Source organism: Phyllobates terribilis, unplaced genomic scaffold (genome assembly GCF_046119375.1).
Source record: "Phyllobates terribilis strain yellow unplaced genomic scaffold, ASM4611937v1 Scaffold_364__1_contigs__length_1914224, whole genome shotgun sequence".
In the NCBI taxonomy this organism is placed as follows: Eukaryota; Metazoa; Chordata; class Amphibia; order Anura; family Dendrobatidae; genus Phyllobates; species Phyllobates terribilis.
This window is the reverse complement of record NW_027363124.1, coordinates 1,629,556-1,656,686: the sequence shown is the minus strand read 5'-3', so window position 1 is coordinate 1,656,686 and position 27,131 is coordinate 1,629,556. Positions and strand designations below refer to the sequence as shown.

Below are 27,131 nucleotides of genomic sequence, written 5' to 3'. Positions count from 1 at the left end.
GAGTCCTAACACTAAACATTAAAAATGGTGAACATTGGACATGATTTCAAAAAACATCACAGTAAGGCTGTATGCCCACTATGCGTTTTTTAAGCGTTTCCGCAGCGGCAATTCCGCTGCAGAAGTGCTTAAAAAACGCTTGGTAGAAGGTCTGCCATGTTCCCCAATGATAATCCCATGTGCTGTGCACATGCTGCGGAAATTTCCGCTGCGGATTATCATTGCGGAAAATTCCGCAGCACTACCAATTATTTTGCGTTAGCGCGGCATTTTCGCCGCCATTGACTTACATTGGAACACATGGAATCCGCATCATAGCATCTGATGATGCGGAATCCATGCGTTTCAATGTGCGGATGGTACCCAGGTTTGGAGAAGAGGAGACTCTCCTCCGGACCTGGGTACCATAGAACCTGTAAAAAAAAGAATAAAATAAAAAATATACATTATACTTACCTTCTGATGGCCCCCGGTGTCCTTAGCAATGCTTCTCCGCTTGCCGGTAGCTCGCGATGGTCTGAAAAGGACCTGCCATGACGTCAACTAGTCATGTGATGGGTCACGCGACCGCTGACGTCAGCAGGTCCTTTAGTCTACCGCGAGCTGCCGGCAAGCCAGGACGCATTGGATAAAGACACCGGGGGCCATCAGAAGGTAAGTATATATTTATTTTTTATTTTTTACCATTCTTTCGGTCACCCTATATAAATCCATGCCGGTTGCATGTATTTATATAGTGTGACCAAGTTGTCAAGCATTTTCCAAGTGATGCTAAAATGGCTTGGAAAGCGCATGACAACCCGCTTGCGGAAATGCATGTGAAGAACGCTTCACTTCCGTACAATCCACATGCGTTTTTTCTGCCAGGGAGATGCCGAAACACTAAGGAAAATATCCGGAGCATTTCTGCATCGTGGGCACGTGACGGCGCCTCTTGAGAAAGAAGAAGCGAAACGCGCGTCGGGGCGCGTCCTTTACTACCTGCACTTTCTGTGGCTCCCCTGGGATCTGGCCGACTGTTCTATACTCAGGTTTCTACCCTTCTGCTTGCTTGGGTGAGTGCCATGTACTAGACTCTAGGTGCGTCCTGGACACTGCAATCTACTATATATTGGTGCCTGATATGGGTGCATTTTTTATTTATTGCTTTAAGTCCTTGTCAGTCACTAATTATTGCATTAGACTCAATATACTGTTTTACTGACTGTATTGGATTTCCCGCCCCACAATGGGGCTGTTTCCCTCTCAATTGAGGGTTTTTGATTGATCTATCTATGCACCCATATCTGGACTCCTTGTCCTCCTGTTAGATGTACCTGCCAGGGTCGGATATCCCACTGTATGATCTCCAGGAGATGCCTTAGTTCTGGCACCTCTTTTTACCTCATTGCTGTGTTATCTCCATATGACTTTTAACACTTTGTTAATGTATTTTTGAATAAAATTGCTGTCTGTTTTGCCATATTGCTCTCTTTGTTCTCCTTTTTTGCATCTGATCAACGAGTAGGCAATATGAACCTGGTGTCTGATTCATTGTTTTCAGCTCCAGGGTTCGTCTTATATTATGCATTTGGCCAGTTTGTTTCTCATCGTGGGCACATAGCTTAAAAGATAATGCCTTACCAACACCAGGTCAGATCACCAATGCACTGCAGGATGCGGCAAGCCTCAATGATAAAGGCGGGGCCAGCACATGTGCAAAATACTGATGCAGACAGCCACTCACTAACCTACTATTTCATGGAGGGTGTGGCTGTGTAGTATTATACATGCACACCAATGGAGTCTGCATAGGGCGCCAGTCACACAGATATGTGTGATGCACATTGTCTGGCTTGCAGCCTATTGATGACGCCCATACTATTAGATTAGACGGGCTGCCAAGCACTATATACATACAAGCCCACAAGACATATGCCCCAATTCACCCAGCCAACACTAAAGAGGCCTGGTGGGGTATTTATCATGTGGTGTATTTATCTTATACACTATTTTTCATCTTTTTTGCACATTTTTTTGCACTGTGCATCACACATATCTGTGTGACTGGCACCCGCCCTATGCAGACTCCATCGGTGTGCATGTATAATACTACACAGCCACCCCCTCCATGAATTTGGTAGGTTAGTGAGTGGCTGTCTGCTTCAGTATTTTGCACATGTGCTGGCCCTGCCTTTATTATGTAGGCTTGCTGCATCCTGCAGTGCATTGGCAATCTGACCTGGTGTTGGTAAGGTATTATCTTTTACTGTGATGTTTTTTGAAATTATGTCCAATGTTCAACAATAGAACCTATGCACGATCCGTTCCTGCGTTTTTTCAACTCCCAGATGTCCCCCCAAGACATGTGAATGGGCCATGTCCAACACCTTCCGTGTAAAAGGGCCCAGCACTATTAACTGCTCCACACTCTCCTCCCTCACTTTCTTGACCCGGTACAACAACTCCTTACTCATCATAAAATGGGGAAACCTTGTGTCAGCCCCCGACTCCTGTGCAACCCCATTTATAATAGTGACATTATTAAAGGCTTCCTTCAGAGTTAGGTCCCTATGTTGGGCAGACCCAAGGCTGTATGGGCCTCGGCAGGGAGTGCACAAACCAGTCCATCACTACCCACTGTACCAACTGCGCAGGCATTGAGGCCTCTGGCTGCGCCACTTCTGGACCAGGTTCAGCAGGTCAAACATTTGGGACGGAGGTGGTTTGTTCCGGTGATAAGAACCCGCTGTGCCCTGATAGTCATTGTCAACCCCAAGGGTGCGAGAATCTCACTTTTTAGCTTGCCATACTCTTTGGCATCCTGCAAAGCTAAATCATAGTACACCTACTACGCGTAATTCTGGGGCTCTCCAAGTCAAGTATGGCAACAGTACCTCTGCCCACTGCTCTTGTGTAAATTTCTCCCTCTCGATGACCCTTTGAAACATCATCAGGAAGGTCTCAACATCATCCCCCCAGGGTCATTTTCTGCAAAGCCCGTCATACCGCCTTCCGGACATGGGAGTCATCAGTCGGACCTGGGGTTGGAGCGCTCATCCTGCCCTGGATGGCGGTTGCCAGAAGCTGCATCTGCTGATGTTGTTCCTGCTAGTGCTGCTGGATCTGCTGTAACTACAGCCTGTTGGTCTCCTGTTGATGCTGCTGCGACTGGACCTGGTGTTTCAGCTGGTCCTCCATTTTGTCTGGCGATGCTTGCTGGCTTGCGACAGACTTCACCCAGGGCATGCAGTCCATCCTGTAGCAGTCACACTTCTCTGCTGGGAATGCTGCCCGCAAGTCTAACACTAATTGTGGAGGTTTTACTCACTTGGGTGTGACAGGAGGAAAACAGGAGGCATGTTCCTTTAAAAGTTCATGTGGGTTTATTGCTTCATAAACCCAGAAGCCAAACAGAAAAGAAAATAGCCTTTAGATCAGGCAAACAAAGTAAATGTCCTTAGCAGGTCTCTGGTCAGCCAGGCCTGTGTGGCACACAAGCTGGGGTAGCGTCCAGTGTCCTGGCTTGGTCTGAAGACAAACATACACAGGAGGCCTTCTCCCTCCAAACACACAGACCATGTGCCAAACAACAGCCTTCATTTTATAGGCTGTTAACCACACCCAGAGGTGAGGTAAGTGGGTAGCTGGACCCGCCCATTCTCTCCTAGCTACCCGTAACCCGGCTCCCAGGTGCACCAACCGATCCTCTTAGTGCTTATGTGCCCTAGAGAAACACTCCTGGTTACATCACAGAGACCAGCCATTTCTGTGACACATGCCTCCCATTGACTACACAACCATTAACCACCTTAGAATACCTTGATACATATCTGGTTTTATGATTACCCCACGGCTGATGAAAGGGAATCTGTCACGCCTTGGGACTTATCTGACCTTTAATATTGATATACAGGTGATAGAAATGTGAATCTATACATACCTGTATGCCTCATATTAGAGGTCTGTTTGCTGAGAAATGGCTTTTTATTCAGTGAAGATTCTGATGCTTGCTGGCCGTGGGGTAGTCGGTGGAGTGGATTCCCTTTAATAAATACTCACTTAGCCCCATTCTTCGTGCAGATACTAATAAATCCAGGACCTATGAGATTTTTACCATATGATAGTTGGATAGTTAGGGGTGTATCATCCATAGCAGCAGCCCACAGGGCCACTATGGTGCCCGTGAAAAAACACAGAATTTGAGCTTGGTTTAAGTTGGTATCCATGCAGCACATAAATGCATGTTTACTATGGCCATAAATCAGAAAAAAAACTATAAGAAGAAAAATGATCATAAACCCTGCTGTAAATAAATAAAAACCAAAAGTGCATTTAAATAAAATAGGGTTCTTAGTAACACTGTTTTTGAGCATGAAAGCTATCCCACCATGGTAAAATGAACCCATTCGGCATAGTCCTACACTGTTTAATATTAAAAACCTTACCATGTATCAAACTTCTGTGTGTGAATCAGACATGAGATCTAACGTGATAGAAGATTACAGTCCGGGGAAGACGGGAAACATTCATATAGACGGCCGGTGGAGATGTAGTCAGTGAAGAACTCTGGCTAAATATGTTTGTAGAGCCGTAGTAGAAGATGAAGATGTCGTCCTCCTCATGAAGTAGTTATTTCTCATGTCACGTGTAATGAATATCTCCTGCAGTATTGCTAATGCCGATTGTAGTGTCGGTAAATGAGATGAGAATTAGCTTTATGGAAGATGAGTCTATGAGAAACGTATTCAGCTACAGACTCCAAGGAAGAAACTTCTTGTTGTCTGTGGCATAAAATATATAGGTTTTATTACTAGATGTAAAGCAGAAAACTAAATACTGTAAAATAATATATCTCCTCATATGTTTCCCCTTATTATCTCCAGTAATTGTATTATTACACAATTTCAGATCCTCTCAGTGAAGATCTTCTACTTAAGAGAATTTTCCTTATGGACCCATCAAAGATGAATATGAATAGAGACAAGATGGCAGAGAGGATATTAAACCTCACCCTAGAGATCCTCTTCCGTCTTACTGGAGAGGTGAGAGATTCTGATGACGTCACATTACATCAATTTTATCTATGGGAATAACAGATGGACAGAACTGGAGAGGTGAGAACTCTGGAAATGTCTGGAGTGAGAGTTATTAATGTGTCTTTCCATAACCAGGGTTACACAGTAGTGAAGAAGACCTCTAGTGAGCGCAGTCAGGCCCCTGTGTCTGAGGGATGGGGAAGACCTCTGAGCCCAATCACTGGGCCTCCATCTCACCCCCTGATACATGAGAACATCAATGATCAGAAGATCCTAGAACTCACCTACAAGATGATTGAGCTTCTGACTGGAGAGGTGACACTGCTGGGAATGCTGGGACATTATACAGTAACTCTATGAAGGGATCGGGGGATGACGGTATCATTGTATGTGTCAGGTTCCTATAAGATGTCAGGATGTCGCTGTCTATTTCTCCATGGAGGAGTGGGAGTATTTAGAAGGACACAAAGATTTGTACAAAGACGTCATGATGGAGGTTCCCCAGTTCCTCACATCACCAGGTAATAGACAGGACTAAATACACACGGCCTATAATTATCTGTATCTAAAGAATAAATTCCGTCCCTGTATGTGTTTCCTCCAGATCTATCCAGTAAGAGGACAACACCAGAGAGATGTCCCCGTCCTTTTCTTCCACAGGACTGTAAACAAGAAGATCCCAATGTTCCTCAGGATCATCAGGTAGATGGAGAGAAGGTGTCATGAGATCTCCCCTATGATGTGTAGACGGCTGTGAAGGTCTTGTGCTCAGTCTTGTTTTATCCACCAGTATTATGTGTTTTCTATTTGTGTAATGAGAACGGTGGAGATGGCAGGATTAGAGCTGATCATAGATGGGACTTCTCATCTGTTTGTGACTTTTACAATATTTGTTTCAGGGTGAAGATCTGACCCATATTAATACTACAGAGACATATGTAATGGGTGATGAGCGGTGTACAGAGGAGATTCCTACATATGACTACCCAGGTGAGTAGTAACCACTAAATGCAGAGAAGTCACAGATTCTTCTCAGTCACCGGCTGTGGCTGCTTTATCGGTTGTGTAGTCCGGCTCTATCACAATCGTGTAATCACCATTACTTTTTCATTTTTACGAATCAATTTGTGAAGCACTTAGGGGTTCCAAGTGCTCACTATGCATCTAGATAGGTGCCTTGGGGGGTCTAGTTTCCAAAATGGGGTCACTTGTGGGGGAGCTCCAATGTTTGGGCACACAGGGGCTCTCCAAACGCAACATGGCGTCCGCTAACAATTTGAGCCGATTTTCCATTCAATTTGTTAGCGGACACCATGTCGCGTTTGGAGAGCCCGTGATGTGCCTAAACAGTGGAGCTCCCCCACAAGTGTCCCCATTTTGGAAACTCTACCCCTCAAGGATTTTCTTAAGGTGTATAGTGAACATTTTGAACCCAGAGGTACGGCACAGAATTTGTTTACATTAGGTCATCATATTGAATAAGTTGTCATTATTCTTGAGCGCAAGTGCTCGCTACTTGAGTTTGCATCGGGTACTCAGGTATGCACCATGTACAGCGTGTGCTTGAGTGACATGCTCGAGTCCCTGCTCCACATGTTTCACGGTTATTAGACACCCAAAAAAAACATGCAGGGATCGCTCGTGCATGGCAGGCAATCCCCGTAAAGTTTTTTGGCCGCGAAGCATATGGGGCAGAGACTCGAGCATGTCACTCAAATACCCACGATACTCAATGCATACCAGAGCACCCGATGCAAACTCAAGTAGCGAGCACTTGCTCTCAACACTAGTCGCCATATCGTCATCTTTTTTTCTTACTTTTGAAAAAAATCCCAACCCCAGCCCTAACCCTAGCACAACCCTAGCCCTAGCACAACCCTAGCCCTAGCACAACCCTAGCCCTAGCACAACCCTAGCCCCAGCACAACCCTAGCCCCAGCACAACCCTAGCCCCAGCACAACCCTAGCCCCAAACCCAGCTCTAACCCTAGCCCAATCCTAACCCAAGAGTTTATTTTTGACGCCGTTCCTTGTGCGGTATAAGTGATTAGACAACTTTATTCTTTGGGTCGGTGTGATTACAGCAATGCCAGAATCATATGGGGTTTTTATGACTGACAGCTGTCACACACTAAAAGACGCATTTTTTGTAAAATCTAGTTTTTGCATCGCCATATTTTGAGAGCTATAATTTTTCCAGATTTTGGCAGACAGTCATGTGACGGCTCGTTTTTTGCGGGATGACTTGACGTTGTTATTGGTGCCATTTTCAGGCACGTGACATTTTTTGATCGCTTTCTATTCCGATTTTTGGGAGGCAGAATAAACAAAAACCAACAATTCAGGAATTGTGTTTTTTTTTTTTTTTTTTATTCTGTTCCGCGTGTTGTAAAATTGATGAGGTAGCTTTATTCTTCGGGTCAGTACGTTTACAGCGGTACCACATTTGTATCATTTTTCTATGTTTTGGCGCTTATACACAATAAAAGCTATTTTATAGAAAAAAATATTTTTTAGCATCGCTTTATTCTGAGAGCTATAACTTATTTATTTTTCGGCTGATGGAGCTGTATGGCAGCTTGTTTTTTGTGGGACGAGATGACGTTTTCAGCGGTATCATTTTTATTTATATGCGTCTTTTTGATCGCGTGTTATTCCACTTTTTGTTTGGCAGTATGGTGATAAAGCATTGTTTTTTGCTTCGTTTTTTTATTTTTTTTTACCGTGTTCACTGAAGGGGTTAACTAGTGGGACAGTTTTATAGGTCAGCTTGTTCCGGACGCGGCGATACCAAATATGTGTACTTTTATTGTTTTTTTTTTATTTTTTTTATAATAATATTTATTGATGGGTACATTATATTTTTATTTTTGGTGTATTATTTTTTTTATTTTTTTATAATATTTTTGCAAATGTTTTTTTTTTTTTTTTTTTCCACTTTCACACAGTTTATACACTTTATTACTTTGTCCCACTCTGGGACTTTCACTTTTTTTTTTCTGATCGCCTGCATGGCACAGGAATGGAGCACCATCCCTATGCCATGAAGGCTGTCAGAAGTGCACAGTGTGAAGATTGCTTGGAGATGCACTGCGCATGTCCAAGCAATCTTCCTGCTCTCTGGTGACCCAGATGTTGTCATGACGACATCGGGTTGTCATGGCAACACCCAGGAAGCCTTTGCAGACTGCGCTGGAAGCCGGAAGAGGAGGTAAGTATCGCCGATCACCTCCCCTTGCCCCCGCAATGCCGCGATCGATTTCGATCGCAGCATAGCGGGGGTTAATGTGCTGGGAGCGGTGCAGGACCGCTCCCTGCACATAGTACCGGGTGTCAGCTGTGACAATCAGCTGACACCCGGCGGCGATCGCGCCCGCACAGCCTGTGTGCGCGCGCGATCGCCATGACGTACTAATACGGGTCTGGGTCTTAAGTCCCAGGGCACAGACGCGTATTAGTACGTCAGATGTTATTAAGGGGTTAAAGATGCACACAGATGAAGCTTGCATAGGACGCCAGTCACACAGGCAGGTGTGATGCACAGTGTCTGGCTTAGGATAGTGATGATGCCCATACTATTAGATCAGGAGGGCTGCCCAGCACTATATAAGTGCACCCCACATGGACAGACACCCCAGTACACCCAACCAACACTAAAATGCTAGTGCATTTGTTATCTGATTTGGTGTTGGTAAGGCTGATTTTTTTCTGTGATATGTTTTCTTGTTAAATAATGATACTTACTCTGTCACCTCATTGGGGAACACAGGACCTTGTGTGTTATGCTGCTGTCCACTAGGAGGCGACACTATGCATAATCTGGAAAAGATTAACCGTGGCTCCTCCTCTGCAGTATACACCCCTGAAAGGCATCAGCCTTCTCCAGTTTTTGCTTAGTGTCGCATAGGAGGCACACGTAAAACCTTTACTCCGTTTTCACTGATGGGATTACAGATGAAAAAAAGTGGGTCTAGTGCGAGACTCCCGGCATGGCTCCTTCCTCGGCCCCTTGATACAGGGTGCACGGTTGAAGTCAAGATGGCTATTCCCCATGTCACTTCTTCCCCAGCCCCTCGTGTGCTGGTTCGAAGTCGAGACCCCCCTCCTTCCCCAGTTCCTTTCGGTTTCTGGGTTGAGGTCGAGGCGAGGATATAGCCCCCTGATGGTGACGGCCAACCTCCCTAATCCCCCCCTGGGGGTATTAGGTTGAAACGCCTCAGGTAGGGCCTGTACAGGCACCAAGGACCCCAGCCCTACTGCGGGCTCCTGTTGGGGCCGGGGAAGCGCAGGCAGGCATGATACAACAGAGGCACAGGCCTTCCTGCGCCCTGTTTCTGCGGCAGCACCAGTTCTATGGTGCCTCAGGGGGACTCTTCACAGGTTCACAGGGCCCCCCCCCCCTTTCGCTTCTACCCCACCGCTACCCTGCCTTTAAATCCGGGGAGGTCTGGTTCAGATCCAGCCCCCCTCCCGGACTTCTGCGCCGGCCTGGAGTCCCTTTGGGCATCAGGCACCCAATTTAGGCCGCGACTTCGGCCTAGCCGAAGCCGTCACCTCCTCTCCCCAGCCCGCCCCCCAAATGACAAATATTACACTTTACAGTGTCATAGAGGTGGCAGATCGAGACTGAAAGGGCGCGATTTTACACAGTTCTGTCGCCCTTTCAGCTCTCCGCCCCCCTTCTTTCTTAACTTTACTCCAGCGGCCATTATCTGCTGCTGAATAAGGGACACAGCCAGTCTCTGGGGGGCACAGGACTGCGGATCTTTGGCTCTGGACCTAGGGGCACACTGGTGGGATAAGATCACAGCTGGAGTTCTTCCTCGACTGTGAATCCATTATTCCTTATAGGCTCCTCTGCATAGCCTCCCCTGTAGGGCCCTCTGCATAGCCACCCCAGTGCACTATGCCGGGGTCAAGGTCCAAGAGAACCAGGCAGGACTGCTATTATGCACTCTGTACAGCCTGCAGCAATACTCTCCCCAGCGGCAGCATGTATCCGCACTGCCAGGACTGCATCCATACTACTGTGCCAGAGCCCCAAGAAGCCCCTTCCAATGCTTCGGTGTCTAATGCCACGCTGGAATGGGTCACTCGGATGTCGCAATCTATGACACAGTCTATAGATAACCTAACTTCCACATTGCTTCAGGCTCTGCAGAGTCATGCCTCGGCTATGAACGCTACCCAGCAAAGGGAAAGCTCGACTCAGGGACATGTCGACTCAGGCACATCCAGGTCAGGACGCAAGCGGACCCACAGGTCATGTTCATCTGCGTCATCCCATAGCACACGGTCATCCCCTTCTAGGGAGACATACCGTAGTTCCAGATCATCTAGACCGTCCCCTACCAGGGACAAACAATACAGTTCTCTGCAGCGATCCCTGACCAGAGAAGGCCTCCACCCCGGTTCACCCAGCAGGAGACGCCTTAGCGATACACAGGATTCAGAAGGCATCTGTGATTCCGACTCAGACAAGGAAACTGAAGGGTCCCTGATCCCAATTCCCCCTAGCAATAGAGCGCTAGTTGAGGACGTAATCTCGTCCATCCATCAGGTGCTGGACATTTCTGATCCGCCCCTGGAGGCACCACAACATAAGATTTCCTATGAAGGAGTTCTGAAGCCGCCTAAGGTCTTCTTTGACCACCCAGAGCTTAAGTCGATTCTTAAAAAGCAGTTCTCACAGCCTGAGAAGAAGTTTACCAATCGGAAATATCTGGAAGCGCGGTACCCCTTCCCACAGGAGACCACCAAGGAATGGACAGATCCACCCAAAGTGGATCCCCCAGTCTCTAGGCTAGCAGCACAGTCACTCCTTTCACTGCCAGATAGCTCAATCCTCAGGGACGCAGCAGACCGGCAGGTAGAATGCATGGCTCGTTCAATTTTCGAGGCTGCAGGGGCCTCCCTGGCTCCCGCGTTCGCTTCAGTTTGGGTTGCCAAGGCCATCCTGGCTTGGGCCCAAAATTTACAAGCTGGCCTCCAAGTATCTGTTCCTGAGCTGTCGGACCAAGCGGTTCAAATAGCAGTTGTAGCTGATTACATGCTTCATGCAGCTCTGGATTATGCAAGGGGTGCAGCGGGGATAGCATCAAACGACATCACGATTCGGCGTATCCTCTGGCTGCGGGAATGGAAAGCAGACGCAGCCTCAAAGAAGTCCCTTACGCACCTCCCGTACCGCAGTGCTCGACTTTTTGGTGAACAGTTGGACACGATGATATCCAACGCCACCAGGGGTAAGAGTACCTCTCCTCCCCCAACTGAAACCCAAACGCACTTACAATAAGCATAACCAAACTCGATTCCGATCCTTTCGGAACTCTTCTGGCTTGTCCGCCTCACGGCCAGCACAAAATAGCAACCGCCTCCCACGCAGGGACAACTCGCGGCTGACGCAAAAGTCGGACAAGACCTGGCAGTCAAAAGCAGGCCAGTCAAAGTCCAAAGGAGGAAAACCTCAAACCTTCTCCTCATCATGACTCACTGACTCCGAAAGACACCCCACCTGTAGGTGGCTGACTTTTGCTCTTTCATCAAGTATGGTTGCCTATTACAGAAGACAGGTGGGTCAGGGAACTAGTGTCTTCGGGATACAAGATAGAGTTCACTTCCAACCCACCAAACAGACTCTTTATTTCTGTTCCCCCAAAACCGCCACACAAGGCTCGTGCCTTCCGCCAAGCGGTCTTCTCTCTTCTTCAAGCAGGAGTCATAGTACCAGTCCCCGCGGCCGAGCGCTTCCGAGGGTTCTACTCCAATTTATTCGTAGTCCCCAATAAAGGAGGCGGTGTACGGCCCATACTGAACCTAAAGCAGCTCAACAAATATGTACGGGTACGTCACTTCCGCATGAAGTCCCTTCGGTCCATCATTGCGTCTATGGAAAAGGGAGAATTTCTCGCCTCCATAGACATACAAGACGCATACCTGCATATACCAATTGTGCCTGCCCATCAGAGAGTTCTCAAGTTCGCAATTGACCAGGACCACTACCAGTTCGTGGCTCTCCCGTTCGGACTCGCCACGGCTCCCATAGTGTTTACCAAAGTCATGGCAGCCACCATGGACGTCCTGCACTCCAGAGGCATAGTAGTCATTCCATACCTGGACGATCTCCTTATCAAGGCTTCCACCTTCAAGGACTGCGAGCTCAGCGTCTCAATCACAATCGACACTCTGAGTCGCCTGGGCTGGTTAGTCAACCTACAAAAGTCATCACCAACCCCGAGTCAGTCTCTGACCTTCCAGGGAATGCTATTCAACACCTTCAGGGGTCTAGTGCTCCTTCCCAAGGACAAGGCACTGCCTCTCTGTCTAGGAGTTCGCACCCTCCTCAGCAAACCCCCTTGATCTCTCCGGTTTGCCATGAGAGTCTTTAGCAGGATGGTGGCGGCAATAGAAGCGGTCCCATTTGCCCAGCTTCACCTCAGGCCTCTCCAACTAGCCATCCTCAAGTCATGGGACAGGAACCCTCTTTCTCTTGACAGGGAGTTCCAGCTGACATCGTCAACCAAGAGGTCCCTCCACTGGTGGCTCAACCCAACCTCACTAACAAAGGGGAAATCCTTTCTCACTGGTCAATGGAAGGTTCTGACCACCGACGCGAGCCTGACGAGTTGGGGTGCGGTACTCCTACACCACAGAGCACAGGGCAAGTAGTCCCCAGTGGAAGCGACCATGCCCATCAACATCTTGGAAATTCGTGCCATCCTCCTGGCATTGAGAGCCTTCCATCACTTACTGGCAGCCTCTCACATCAGAATACAGTCGGACAACGGCACGGCTGTGGCATATGTGAATCACCAAGGGGGGACCCGCAGTGCCCAGGCGATGCGAGAAGTGACACACATTCTCCACTGGGCGGAAGACACAGGTTCGGTTCTCTCTGCGGTCCACATTCCGGGTGTGGACAACTGGGAAGCAGACTTCCTCAGCCGGCAAGGAATGGACTCGGGAGTCCCAGTTCCAGTTCCTGTACATTTTTCCACCTCTTCCCCTGATATCCAGAGTGGTGAGGAAGATCAAGTAAAAGGGAGTTCCAACCATCCTAATCACACCGGACTGGCTCAGACGTACATGGTACGCCGAAATTGTACAGCTCACAGCAGATGTCCCCTGGCGTCTCCCCGACCACCCCGATCTTCTGTCACAAGGCCCGTTCTACCACCAGAACTCAGGGGCCCTCAATTTGACGGCGTGGTCATTGAGACCTGGGTTCTAACCCAGTCAGGGTTCTCGCCTGACGTCATTGGAACCATGTTCAGGGCACAGAAGCCAACCTCTGCTAAGATTTATTACTGTACCTGGAAAGCCTTCTTTACCTGGTGCAAATCTCTAGTGGCCAGATCCCATTCCCTTATTCCCTCCCCAGGGTACTTGGGTTTCTCCAATCGGGTCTGGAGGCCAGACTGTCCCTGGCCTCCCTTAAGAGCCAGGTGTCAGCTCTCTCAGTGCTTTTTCAGAGGTGCATCGCTAACAAGCCGCAAGTAAGGACATTTCTTCTGGGGGTTTCCCAATTGGTTCCCCCCTACAGACGACCACTAGAAACGTGGGACCTCAACCTGGTGCTGACAGCATTGCAGGAAACACCCTTTGAACCCCTTAGGGAAGTCCCACTCCGCCTTCTATCCCAGAAAGTGGTTTTCCTGGTGGCAATCACCTCGCTACGCAGGGTGTCTGAACTGACAGCACTCTCCTGCAGACGGCCTCCCTGGCTTTTCACCAGGACAAGGTAGTCCTCCGTACGGTCCCATCCTTCCTCCCGAAGGTTGTGTCCAACTTCCACCTCAATGAGGAAATTTCACTGCCATCCTTCTGTCCGGTCCCGGTTCATAGAGTGGAGAAGGCTCTGCATACGCTTGACCTTGTCAGGGCATTGCATATCTATGTGTCTAGGACTGCGCCCTTCTGGAAGTCTTATTCTCTTTTCCTTCTTCTGGAAGGCGGCAGCAAGGATCTGCCAGCTTCCAAAGCTACCCTTGGCAGGTGGATCAAATCCACCATACAAGAGGCCTACCACCTCAAAAATTTTCCTCTTCCAGCTGGTATTATGGCACACGTAAGGTAGGGGCCTCCTGGGCCATTTGGCACCAGGCTTCAGCACAAGTGTGTAAGGCAGCCACCTGGACTAGCCTACACACGTTTACCAAACACTACAGTGTTCATACCCAGTCCTCAGTAGACGCGAGCCTGGGCAGACGTGTTCTGCAGGCAGCGACCGTCTACACAATATTCGTCCATTGCTTCCCACCCAGGGATTACTTTTGGACGTCCCAAGCTCCTGTGTCCCCCAATGAGGCGACAGAGTAAAGGAGATTTTTGTGTACTTACCGTAAAATCTCTTTGTCTTAGCCTCTAATTGGGGGACACAGCTCCCACCCTGTTGTCCGTTCTGGGCCGTTGTTATGTTGAGTTCTCATATTGTTTTTCCTTTGAGCTCGTACATAGTTGCCTTCTTATAGGCATGGTTATGTTATCCATGTTACGTTCCTCCTACTGCTTTTGAACAAACTGGAGAAGGCTGATGCCGTCCAGGGGTGTATGCTGCAGAGGAGGAGCCACGCTTAATCTTTTTCAGATTATGCATAGTGGACAGCAGCATAACACCCAAGGTCCTGTGTCCCCCAATTAGAGGCTAAGAGAAAGAGATTTTACGGTGAGTACACAAAAATCTCTTTTTTACATAAAGTACATTTTTACGGAGAGTTTAAGTAAAAATATTCAACAACATAAATTTTAAGGATATGTTACTCATAAATAATAATTGGTTTTATTCTTGGCAGATGACTGTACCAGGAGATCAGAGGGACAGCTGACATCTTCAATTTTTAAATCAGATGATCTTGAGATCCCACAGGATACAATTGAAGTGAATGCCATTACTCCAGATTTACCATCATCCCTTCACTGCAAAGATCTGTCATCTGATCATTTGAAACAGGTTCTGTCTTCTGATTCATTACCGACTACTAAGGAAAATCAAAGTCACAAAATAAGCATTAAAGAACAAACTGCTCCTAAAGCAAAGAAGCCATTTTCACGTTCAGAATATGGAAATAGTTTTTCCCTCGAAAAGTTTTTTCTTAAATATCAAAGCATTCACACAGCAGAGAATAGATTTTTTTGTTTCAAGTGTGGGAAATTTTTTAACCAGAAATCAAATCTTGTTAATCACCAGAGGAGTCACACAGAGGAGAAGCCATTTTCTTGTTCTGAAAGTGGAAAATGTTTTACAGAGAAATCAAGTTTAATCAGACATCAGAGAACTCACACAGGGAGAAGCCTTATTCATGTTCAGAATGTGGGAAATGTTTTAGCCGGAAATCAGGTTTGGTTGAGCACAAGAGAACTCACACAAGGGAGATGCCTTTTTTCTGTTAAGACATGAGATCTAACTTGATAGAAGATTACAGTCTAGGGAAGACTGGAAACATTCATATAGACGGCCGGTGGAGATGTAGTCAGTGATGAACTCTGGCTAAATATGTTTCAAGAGCCGTAGTAGAAGATGAAGATGTTGTCCTCTTCATGAAGTAGTTATGTCTCATGTCACGTGTAATGAATATCTCCTGCAGTATTGCTAATGCTGATTGCAGTGTCAGTAAATGAGACAAGAATTAGCTTTATGGAAGATGAGTCTATGAGAAACGTGTTCAGCTACAGACTCCAAGGAAGGAACTGCTTGCTGTCTGTGGACTAAAATATATAGGTTTTATTACTAGATGTAAAGAAGAAAACTAAATACTGTAAAATAATATATGTCCTCATATGTTTCCCCTTATTATCTCCAGTAATTGTATTATTACCCAGGATTTTTATGATGTTACATCAGCTCATCATCTTCTCATTCAGGTCCGTACAATATCAGATCATCTCAGTGAAGATCTTCTATTTAAGAGAATTTTCCTTATGGACCCATCAAAGATGGATATGAATAGAGACAAGATGGCAGAGAGGATATTACACCTCACCCTAGAGATCCTCTTCCGTCTTACTGGAGAGGTGAGAGATTCTGATGACGTCACATTACATCATTCTTATCTATGGGAATAACAGATGGACAGAACTGGAGAGGTGAGGACTCTGGAAATGTCTGTAGTGAGATTTATTTATACGTCTCTCCATAACCAGGATTACACAGTAGTGAAGAAGACCTCTAGTGAGCGCTGTCAGGTCCATGTGTCTGAGGGATGGGAAAGACCCCTGAGCCCAATCACAGGGCCTCCATCTCACCCCTTCATACATGAGGACATCAATGACCAGAAGATCGTAGAACTCACCTACAAGATGATTGAGCTGCTGACTGGAGAGGTGACACTGCTGGGAATGCTGGGACATTATACAATAGTGCTATGAAAGGATCGGGGGGATGACTGTATCATTGTATGTGTCAGGTTCCTATAAGATGTCAGGATGTCACTGTCTATTTCTCCATGGAGGAGTGGGAGTATTTAGAAGGACACAAAGATTTGTACAAAGACGTCATGATGGAGGTTCCCCAGCCCCTCACATCACCAGGTAATAGACAGGACTAAATACACACGGCCTATAATTATCTGTATGTAAAGAATGAATTCAGTCCCTGTATGTGTTTCCTCCAGATCTATCCAGTAAGAGGACAACACCAGAGAGATGTCCCCATCCTCTTCTTCTACAGGACTGTAAACAAGAAGATCCCAATGTTCCTCAGGATCATCAGGTAGATGGAGAGAAGGTGTCATGAGATCTCCCCTATGATGTGTAGATGGATGTGAAGGTCTTGTGTTTAGTCTTGTTTTATCCTCCAGTATTATATGTTTTATACTTGTGTAATGAGAACGGTGGAGATGGCAGGATTAGAGCTGATCATAGATGTGACTTCTCATCTGTTTGTGACTTTTACAATATTTGTTTCAGGGTGAAGATCTGACCCATATTAATACTACAGAGACTTATGTGAGGGGTGATGAGTGGTGTAAAGAAGAGATTCCTACATATGACTACCCAGGTGAGTAGTGACCACTAAATGCAGAGAAGTCACAGATTCTTCTCAGTCACCGGCTGTGGCTGCTTTATCGGTGGTGTAGTCCGGCCGTATCACAATCGTATGATCACCATTTTGCCTCTAGACCACAACATTCTCCTTCACCCAAAACTGTTCAAATTATTTTGGGCATTTAAAACCCTTTTCCATAGAACTTACAACCTGGAGGATCCACCTACTCCCTGTGATTAGGAGACGTTACCTGCCCAGATCTGTAAATCACAAAGCCAGAAAATCACTTGAAGAAAAATATTATGATGAAAGCGGAGGGTAATGATGCTGTTGGCTTGCTAGGGCCCTGATATCTTATTGGATGAATCCACCTTCCCTCCCTTCTGTGCTGCTGAATGTGCTCATATGGTCCCTACAAGACCAGGTCCAGTCTTTCTGGCCAAACTTCACTTTTATGATCGACAACATTAAATATGCAGTGAGGGACACGTGTGAATTTCTGTCCAATAACAACAGAGTTTCCCTTTATCCTGACTTTTCAATTTCTTTTAAAACTGACTAACTTCAAACAGAATTGTGATAAACTAAACAAAAATAGCATTACACCTGTGTCATGATATATCTCTAAGCTAAATTTAAGACGCCTCATCTCTGCACTATTATAAAAAGTTCTCTTTGAACATCTGATATTTCTTCTTGAAACTCCTCTGACAGAAAATATTGTCCCTTAAGATAGTTTAGATTGCTAAGAGCCACCGAGCCCCATACTCTAATTACCACAGAGAGGTTTCACCACTAGTTACTCACTACTTACTGATGGAGACTGCTGAGATTGATTATTTCAGTAGATAAGTTATTGTCTATACTCAGTTTTTGACTACAGTAGTTAGTGCCCAAAATACTCTGATTTAACCCCTTCCTGCAGCCAGTTTTGTGTTCCTATCTGGACCCATTTTTAAAATCTGACGTGTGTCACTTTATATGGTGATAACTTTGGAATTCTTCACAAAGGATAATAGGAAACAAATGGACCTTACAAATTATATTCCATCTTCTCTTGAATCTGACAGTCCCCTATATACAGTTGTACACTACTGTCTGGGCACATGGCAGGTTAAGAAGGGAAGGAGCGCCATTTAGCTATTTGAATGCAGATTTTTCTGGTATAGTGTGCAGACACAATGTATTGGGGACACTGTTCATTGTCACCTGGCAGCTCAAAAGATGGCTACCACAAACAGGCTTGGCACTATCTACTCCATTTTCCAGATCCCAGGGTTTGCCTTGCTCATCACCCTTTAACCCCTCTACATGTATTTGGACTTAGACAGAGACCCCCTAAGATTGGGCCACAGTGTTACCTAATGTTCTGTGGTGTGAGATGGCAAGAAGAATAGTCAGATAGCCGGGTCAGAACATGGAGGTCAGAGAAAATACAAAATCACACAAAAATAGTCAGTAAACGGGCCGAGGTCACAACAGGAAACAAATACACAAGCCGGGAGCTGAGCACAGAGGACTGAACCAGAGGAGAACAAGGCTGGATCTGGCAGCTTCCAGCAATATGCTTCCAGCTTTAGTAGGGTGCGGTGCTTTCCAGTTGGCTGAAGCAGAGAGCAGATTACTCCAGCTGGACAGTACTCACACCCATACTGCCAGACTATATGGTACTACTGGTCCCAGGCACCCTAATCTTAGTGGCTGGACAGAGCCTGCGCTGCCCAGAGCTTCTGATTCTGACATCTCCTCCATCACCAGCGCCGCCTGCAGGATGAATAAGACGGCTCTTGGTGAGAGAAGCAGACGTCGCAGGAGCAGATCCCAGAGGAGATGGGACCCACCATTTGCAGAAGCCCTAATGTGACCAAATTGCAGAAAACCAGAGCAGTAGAAATCCCCATAAAGTGACTCCATTTTGGAAATTATAACCCTCAGTGAAATAATCTATAGGAGTAGTGACTATTTTGACTCCACAGGCGCTTTCCGGAAATTAGCACGCAGTGGATGATGGAGAGTGAAAATTACAAATATATAATTTCATTACCCAACACATAGTGCCCAGATTGTGCTCCAGGAGACACACACCATCAATTAAGTGGGTTCTTCTCACTATAGTAATGTCAAATACATGGATGCTGAGTGTGGTTTGGGCGCACTGCAAGGCTCAGAAGCGAGGGGGAGATTTGACTTTGGGAGAGTGGATATTGCTGGATTGGTTTATGGAAGCCATGTTGCTTTTCAAAAGCCTTTGAGCCACTAATAATGTGGAAACCTCTGGTTTTCCATTGACAGATGATGGACCTGAGTGGGGACTTGTTTTTTGTGAGATGAGTAGAAGTTTTTATTGATATTATTTTTGCCTACATAACGTTGTTTGGTGGCTTTTTATTCCATATTTGGGAGGCAGAATTAACAAACAGTTGGACACCACGCTCTACTGGTTCATCCTATGAGGTTTTCTATTAGACTGTGAACTGTTATTGTCTTGGTGAATAATGACGGCTAACATAGGGCAAAATTTAAAAAAAATCACAGAAAAAGATACAGCCTTACCAACACCAATCATATAACAAATGCACTAGCAGGATGCCGCAGACACCCATGATAAAGGTGGGGGCAGCGGCAGGTGCAAATTACTGATGGAGCAACCACTCACAAACCTACCAATTCATGGAGGGGGTGGTTGCCTAGTATTAAAGATGCACACAGATGAAGCTTGCATAGGACACCAGTCACACAGGTAGGTGTGATGCACAGTGTCTGGCTTAGCCTAATGATGCCCATACTATTAGATCAGGAGGGCTGCCCAGCACTATATAAGTGCACCCCACATGGACAGACACCAGTACACCCAACCAACACTAAAATGCTAATGCATTTGCTATCTGATTTGGTGTTGGTAAGGCTGATTTTTCTGTGATGTTTTCTTGGTAAATAATGATACTTTTACATAATGTACATTTTTACGGAGAGTTTAAGTAGAAATATTCAACAATATAAATTTTAAGGATATGTTATTCATAAATAATAATTGGTTTTATTCTTGACAGATGACTGTACCAGGAGATCAGAGGAACAGCTGACATCTTCAATTTTTAAATCAGACGATCTTGAGATCCCACAGGATACAATTGAAGTGAATGCCATTACTCCAGATATACCATCATCCCTTCACAGCAAAGATCTGTCATCTGATCATTTGAAACAGGTCCTGTCTTCTGATTCATTACCAACTACTAAGGAAAATCAGAGTCACAAAATAAGCATTAACAAACAAATTGCTCCTAAAGCAAAAAAGCCATTTTCATGTTCAGAATATGGAAATAGTTTTTCCCTCGAAAAGTCTTTTCTTAAAGATCAAAGCATTCACACAGCAGAGAATAGATTTTTTTGTTTCAAGTGTGGGAAATTTTTTAAACAGAAATCAGATCTTGTTAATCACCAGAGAAGTCACAAAGAGGAGAAGCCATTTTCTTGTTCAGAAAGTGGAAAATGTTTTACAGAGAAATCAACTCTTATCAAACATCAGAGAACTCACACAGGGGAGAAGCCTTTTTCATGCTCAGAATGTGGGAAATGTTTTACATTAAAATCAAATTTTATGAGACATCAGAGAACTCACACAGGGGAGAAGCCTTTTTCCTGTTCAGAATGTGGAAAATGTTTTACCGCGAAATCAAGTTTTATCAGACATCAGAGAACTCACACAGGGGAGAAGCCTTTTTCCTGTTCAGAATGTGGAAAATGTTTTAGACGGAAATCAGATTTGGTTGGGCACAAGAGAAATCACACAGGGGAGAAGCCTTTTTCCTGTTCAGAATGTGGGAAATGTTTTAACCAGAAATCAGATTTGGTTAATCACCAGAGAACCCACACAGGGGAGAAGCCTTTTTCCTGTTCAGAATGTGGAAAATGTTTTAGCTGGAAATCAGATTTGGTTAAGCACCAGAGAATTCACACAGGGGAGAAGCCTTTTTCCTGTTCAGAATGTGGAGAATGTTTTAGCTGGAAATCAGGTTTGGTTAAGCACCAGAGAATTCACACAGGGGAGATGCCTTTTTCCTGTTCAGAATGTGGAAAATGTTTTAGCTTGAAAACAGATTTGGTTATACACCAGAGGACTCACACAGGGGAGAAGCCTTTTTTCTGTTCAGAATGTGGAAAATGTTTTAGCTTGAAATCAATTTTGGTTAAGCACCAGAGAACCCACACAGGGGAGAAACCTTTTTCCTGTTCAGAATGTGGGAAATGTTTTAGCTGGAAATCAATTTTGGTTAAGCACAAGAGAATTCACACAGGGGAGAAACCTTTTTCCTGTTCAGAATGTGGGAAATGTTTTATCCAGAAATCAGTTTTGGTTACGCACAAGAGAACTCACACAGAGGAGAAGCCTTTTTCCTGTTCAGAATGTGGAAAATGTTTTGTCTGGAAATCAGATTTGGTTAAGCACAAGAGAACTCACACAGGGGAGAAGCCTTTTTCCTGTTCAGAATGTGGCAAATGTTTTAAAGATAAATCAGATTTGGTTAAGCACCAGAGAATTCACACAGGGGAGATGCCTTTTTCTTGTTCAGAATGTGGAAAATGTTTTAGCCGGAAAACAGATTTGGTTATACACCAGAGGACTCACACAGGGGAGAAGCCTTTTTTCTGTTCAGAATGTGGAAAATGTTTTAGCTTGAAATCAATTTTGGTTAAGCACCAGAGAACCCACACAGGGGAGAAACCTTTTTCCTGTTCAGAATGTGGGAAATGTTTTAGCTGGAAATCAATTTTGGTTAAGCACAAGAGAATTCACACAGGGGAGAAACCTTTTTCCTGTTCAGAATGTGGGAAATGTTTTATCCAGCAATCAGTTTTGGTTAATCACAAGAGAACTCACACAGGGGAGAAGCCTTTTTCCTGTTCAGAATGTGGAAAATGTTTTAGCTGGAAATCAGATTTGGTTAAGCACAAGAGAACTCACACAGGGGAGAAGCCTTTTTCCTGTTCAGAATGTGGCAAATGTTTTAAAGATAAATCAGATTTGGTTAAGCACCAGAGAACTCACACAGGGGAGAAGCCTTTTTCCTGTTCAGAATGTGGGAAATGTTTTGTGAAGAAATCATCACTTTTTAGTCACCAGAGAACTCACACAGACGAGAAGCCATTTTCATGTTCTTAATGTGGGAAATGTTTTACACGGAAATAAACTCTTAACAAACTTCAGAGAAGTCACACAGGGGAGAAGCCTTTTTCATTTTTAACCGAAAATTGTATCTTCATAAAGGGGTTGTCCACTACTAGGACAACTCCTTCTCATTCCTCATCTTTGGCCTTGTTAAAATAAAAACACTCATACCCACTTCCTGTTCTGGCGCTGTTCCATTGGTGTCACAACTCGCGTTTCCATAAGGCTGTTACATCACACAATCTTGCTCCCAATCAACGCCATCTTTAGACGTATTGAACATCAACAGCAAGGACATGGCCTGGACATAGCACCAAGAGAATGCACACACTGAAAGCACTCTCTTCAGACCGTGTTCTTGTGGGAATTATAAGCAATTTACAGCCTCAAACATGACTTTCGATATGGGAAAGAAAGAAGAGATCAGAGGTTAATCTGAGGTCCTCCACCTCTGTCAGCATGTCTGGTATTCAGCGTTTCTTATGGAAGGTCTTATCTTCCTGCTCCGGAGCTATTACTGCCTCACCTCAGCGTGGAAAAAGAAGCAGTCTTAACCCTCATGATGCCAGACAGCTCCAGCCTGTAAGTCCTGCTCCAACTTCTCTCAATGTAGGCCTCACAAGAAAACAGCTCCACAAATCTCCATGTACTCTCACCAAAGCACATACTGAGCAGCGCATACTTCACAGGGACATTTACCCCCCAGCCACAGGTTATTCTGATATGTGAAACAACATAACTTATTTGTATATCAGATTGCGTCTATCCCTACTAAAGAAGATATGGAGCAATATATTCAGAGGCTGGAGACCACATACAATACTGAAATACGTCCCCTCACTTCTATCCTGTCACAGCTTACGGACAAGGTACAGAGATTAGAGGATAATGTCGTCCAAGTTAGAGGCCATCATAATGCTCAGAAACTAACACTGGATCTTCACAGCCAGTAAATAAACCACCTGATCAAGAAAATCACAATCATATCTGGATAAGGGGTATACCTGAAAGCATCAATGCACAAGTGATTATGCTTACACTGCGATCATTGTTCAATAATATCCTTGGTGATCCTATTGATAAGGAGGTGGAGATTGAAAAAGGCGCACCGTACAATAGGCAATCATGGCCCAGATCCTGAGTGTCCAAGGGACATTATCTGTCGCATACATTTTTTCAATGTAAAAGAGGCCATTGCGAGGAAAGCAGAGGAGTTGGGTCCTGGTGATTTCAATGGAAACGCATATAATTGCTCACATATCTATCCTGAATGACACTTGCTAAAAGAAGGGTATTGAAACCACTACTTGATGCCATCCGGGAAAATGGCCTGATGTACTCCTGGGGGTACCCATTCCAGCTGTATATTTTCTAAGATCCAAGCAACATGAGACTTATTTGTGATGCCCTGGACATTCCATATATCTGACTGGCCACCTGCTCCACCATTGCCACAGAGAGTTCCAGCATGTCACAGAAGGTGTTCAATGGATCAGGAACTTGATGGTGATGCAGCCAGATGGGAAAGGAACCTGCCAATCATATGAGCTCCTGAAATGAATCTTGTCTTCCCTGATGAGAGACAGTTTGCAGATGCTTACTTATTTCTTTAAGCATATAATTAGATACATCTAAATAGAGCATTAGGAGCCACTCTTCCACTCTATAGAATGTCTAAGTTCATATAAGATCTTAGACCAGGATATAAGTTGAGTTCACATGATACTACTGTAATATCTGGCTGTATTACTTTACTTGCTTTATATTCCATGGTTCCACCTAATAGGAATCCTAGAACTGAAAGTTTGACTTACGCCTGTAAAGACAACCCCCAGTTAGGGACTTGCATTGGGATCTGCTTGTTTCGCAATTTCCTACTGTTTTGATATATTCATAATCTATACTTCTTAGACACTGAGAGGTTGACGTTACTATCTACCGTCTATACTTCCTCTTTTCTCTTAACCTTTCTCTCTTCCATTCCCCCTTTTTTCCATATAATATGGCACAACTCAAAACTTGCTCATTGAATGTCAGAGACTTAATGTTCCAGAGAAAGGAGCTCAAGTGTTTTATCGTAGGCACAAACAGCACGTACATTTTCTCTTACTTCAGGAGTCACACTTTAGAGGCGATCATATACTGTACCTCAGTTTACTAAAAGCATTTTTCTGGGATGCCAAGATGATTAATGTTTTGAAGTCTAAGGTGCTGAGTACAGGCTGCCACAGATCACTGCCGCATACTATTGTAGAAACACTGTCTGACACGGAGGGGAGGTACGTGTTTGTTAAGATCTCCATCTACTCCAAAATTTTGACTTTCGAAAACTTCTATCTCCCTAATTGTGACCAAATTAAGACATGCCGTCATTACTTAAACAAACTAAAATATTTTGCGGAGGACCTTATCATCATTGGAGGTGACTTTAATCTTGTCTTGGATCCTTTTTTAGAAGCTGGGCTGGAGTCACCAATCTAAAACACAAACAAAAGCTTTGCTAAACGTGCTCCGGTCTCAACCGGTCGATGTATGCAGGATACTACATCCAGACGTAAAGGATTATACCTATTATTCTCCTTTACACAATATGCATAGCCATATAGTCCTTTTCTTAATTAGCCGTCACTTGCCTACATGGCAACCTACATCTCAGGTAGGAACTGCTGTATGGTCAGATCATGCTCCTGTATGCCGCACTCCACCAAGGCTTCAGATGTTGGAACCTAAATGATAATCTGCTGAAGGACTCTGTGTCTCAGACCTTCTTGAGACTATAGACTCCTTCAAATATATGAGCATGATGAAACTGTCCTACCATTTAAATGGGAAGCACTCACATGCGTCCTCAGAGGGATAATAATAAAACATAGATAAAGGCTAAAAAAAGGAGAGAACAGTTAAAGTCTCCCATTTGCTTGAGCGGATTGATCTTCTTGACAAACAACATAAACGATCTGCTTCCTACCAGGTATATGCAGACCTGCTTAACGCTAGAAGGGAGCTAAAGTAGTTTCATGGATGGGGTACTTGCAAATATTGTGTAATTTCAGGGCACCTACTTATGGAAGGAACCAAGTGGACGCTTCCATTCTCGGTACTAGATATGGGGCCTCCTCGAGAAAATGACTTAAAATGTCGTACACTAAAGTTAGTACACAAATTATACTCCTTTATGGCATAGCTATAACTTACCAGAGCTATATAAACTAAAAAATGTTAGTGAGTGGAAGGATAGGGGTATATGTTTGGTGTCACAATGTTAAAGATAAGATTCTAAAATCTACTAAAAAACATTATATGAAACTCTGATGTATACTAAATATCTATACTTATATTTTGTTATATGTTATGAATAGTGTTGAGCGATACCTTCCGATATCAGGAAATATCGTATCGGATTGGATCGGGCCGATACCCAAAAAGTATCGGATATCGCCGATTCCGATACCGGAAACCAATGCAAGTCAATGGGACACAAATATCGGAATGAAAATAAACCCTTTCTTTCCTTGTAGGTTAATTCTACATGAAGTAAAACAACTAAGAATAATGTAGAATGACATGAAAAGCCGGCAATTCATCAGCGGCATTCACCGGTACCCGACAATTTACAACAGAAAGAATAGAGCTTCACACATAGATTAGGTAGATAGAAACATGTCAGTCACATATATATGAAGTACAGTGACAGTGTTGATTACTGTACTTGTCATTTAGTGTAAAGGATTTATTTAAAAAAATATTAGTGTTTTCGTGCACCGTCTCTTTAAAAAAGCCGGCCGGCAATTCAGCAGCGGTACCCGACAATTTATAACAGACAGAATAGAGCTTCACACATAGATTAGATAGATAGAAACATGTCAGTCACATATCTATGAAGTACAGTGACAGTGTTGCTTACTGTACTTGTCATTTAGTGTAAAGGATTTATATAAAAAAATATTAGTGTTTTCGTGCACCGTCTCTTTAAGAAAGCCGGCCGGCAATTCAGCATCTGTACCCGACAATTTAGAATAGAAAGAATAGAGAATCACACATAGATTAGATAGATAGAAACATGTTAGTCACATATATATGAAGTACAGTGACAGTGTTGATTACTGTACTTGTCATTTAGTGTTAAAATAAAGGATTTATTTAAAAAAAAATTGGCGTGGGGTTCCCCTTAATTTTAGGCTCTAGCGGAGGTTAAGCAGACAGCTGGGGCAAATGTTTGAAGCCTGGGAAGGGGGTAATACCCACGGAGCTTCCCAGGCTACTAATATCAGCCCCCAGCTGAATACCTAGCCTTTACTAGCTATTAAAATGGGGGAACCCCCCCAAAAAAATGACGTGGGGTACCCCCTAATTTAATAGCTAGCAAAGGCTAGGCAGACAGCTGGGGGCTGATTTTAATAGCCCAGGAAGGGTGCCATGAATATTGGCCCCCTCCCAGGCTAGAAACGTCAGCCGCCCCAGAAATGGCGCATCCATAGGATGCGCCAATTCTGGCACTTAGCCTCGCTCTTCCCACTGCCCTGTAGCGGTGGCAGTGGGGTAATAGGGCTGGGGTTGATGTCAGCTTATAATGCCAGCTGACATCAAGCCCAGGTTAGTAATGGAGAGGCGTCTATAAGACACCCCCATTACTAACCCCATAGTCAAAGTTAAAGAAAAACACAAACACCCAGAATAAAGTCCTTTAATTGAAATAAACACACAATTCTTTATTGTTCTAAATTAAACCATACTTACAGTCACGCCCATTCCAGCTGAAGCCAACGATCTCCTGCATTAAAAGAAAAATAATAAAGCAACCTGATCCTTACCTTTCCATGGTTCCCACGACAGCTTCAGCTCTGCTACATCGAGATGACAGGCTGGACCGCAGCAGAACGCTGCCATCCAGCCTGTCATCCCGCAGACACTGAGAAGCGCAGGCTTGCTTGCGCTCCTCAGTGTCTGGCTGTGACGGCAT

General features: G+C 44.8%; 1 protein-coding gene across 1 annotated transcript in view; it reads left to right on the top strand.

Moving 5' to 3' along the window:
* LOC141222887 (uncharacterized) overlaps positions 1-27,131 on the top strand; it is a 69,044-nt gene that overhangs the window by 10,111 nt on the left and 31,802 nt on the right. Inside the window, exons 2-13 of the mRNA XM_073666720.1 lie at positions 4,891-5,024; positions 5,154-5,333; positions 5,416-5,539; positions 5,623-5,720; positions 5,918-6,008; positions 14,810-14,967; positions 15,879-16,028; positions 16,158-16,337; positions 16,421-16,544; positions 16,628-16,725; positions 16,923-17,013; positions 20,052-22,139. Coding sequence (XP_073522821.1) covers positions 4,932-5,024; positions 5,154-5,333; positions 5,416-5,539; positions 5,623-5,720; positions 5,918-6,008; positions 14,810-14,967; positions 15,879-16,028; positions 16,158-16,337; positions 16,421-16,544; positions 16,628-16,725; positions 16,923-17,013; positions 20,052-22,139 — 3,475 coding nt within the window. The 5' untranslated portion in view covers positions 4,891-4,931. The remainder of the gene's footprint in view (positions 1-4,890; positions 5,025-5,153; positions 5,334-5,415; positions 5,540-5,622; positions 5,721-5,917; positions 6,009-14,809; positions 14,968-15,878; positions 16,029-16,157; positions 16,338-16,420; positions 16,545-16,627; positions 16,726-16,922; positions 17,014-20,051; positions 22,140-27,131) is intronic.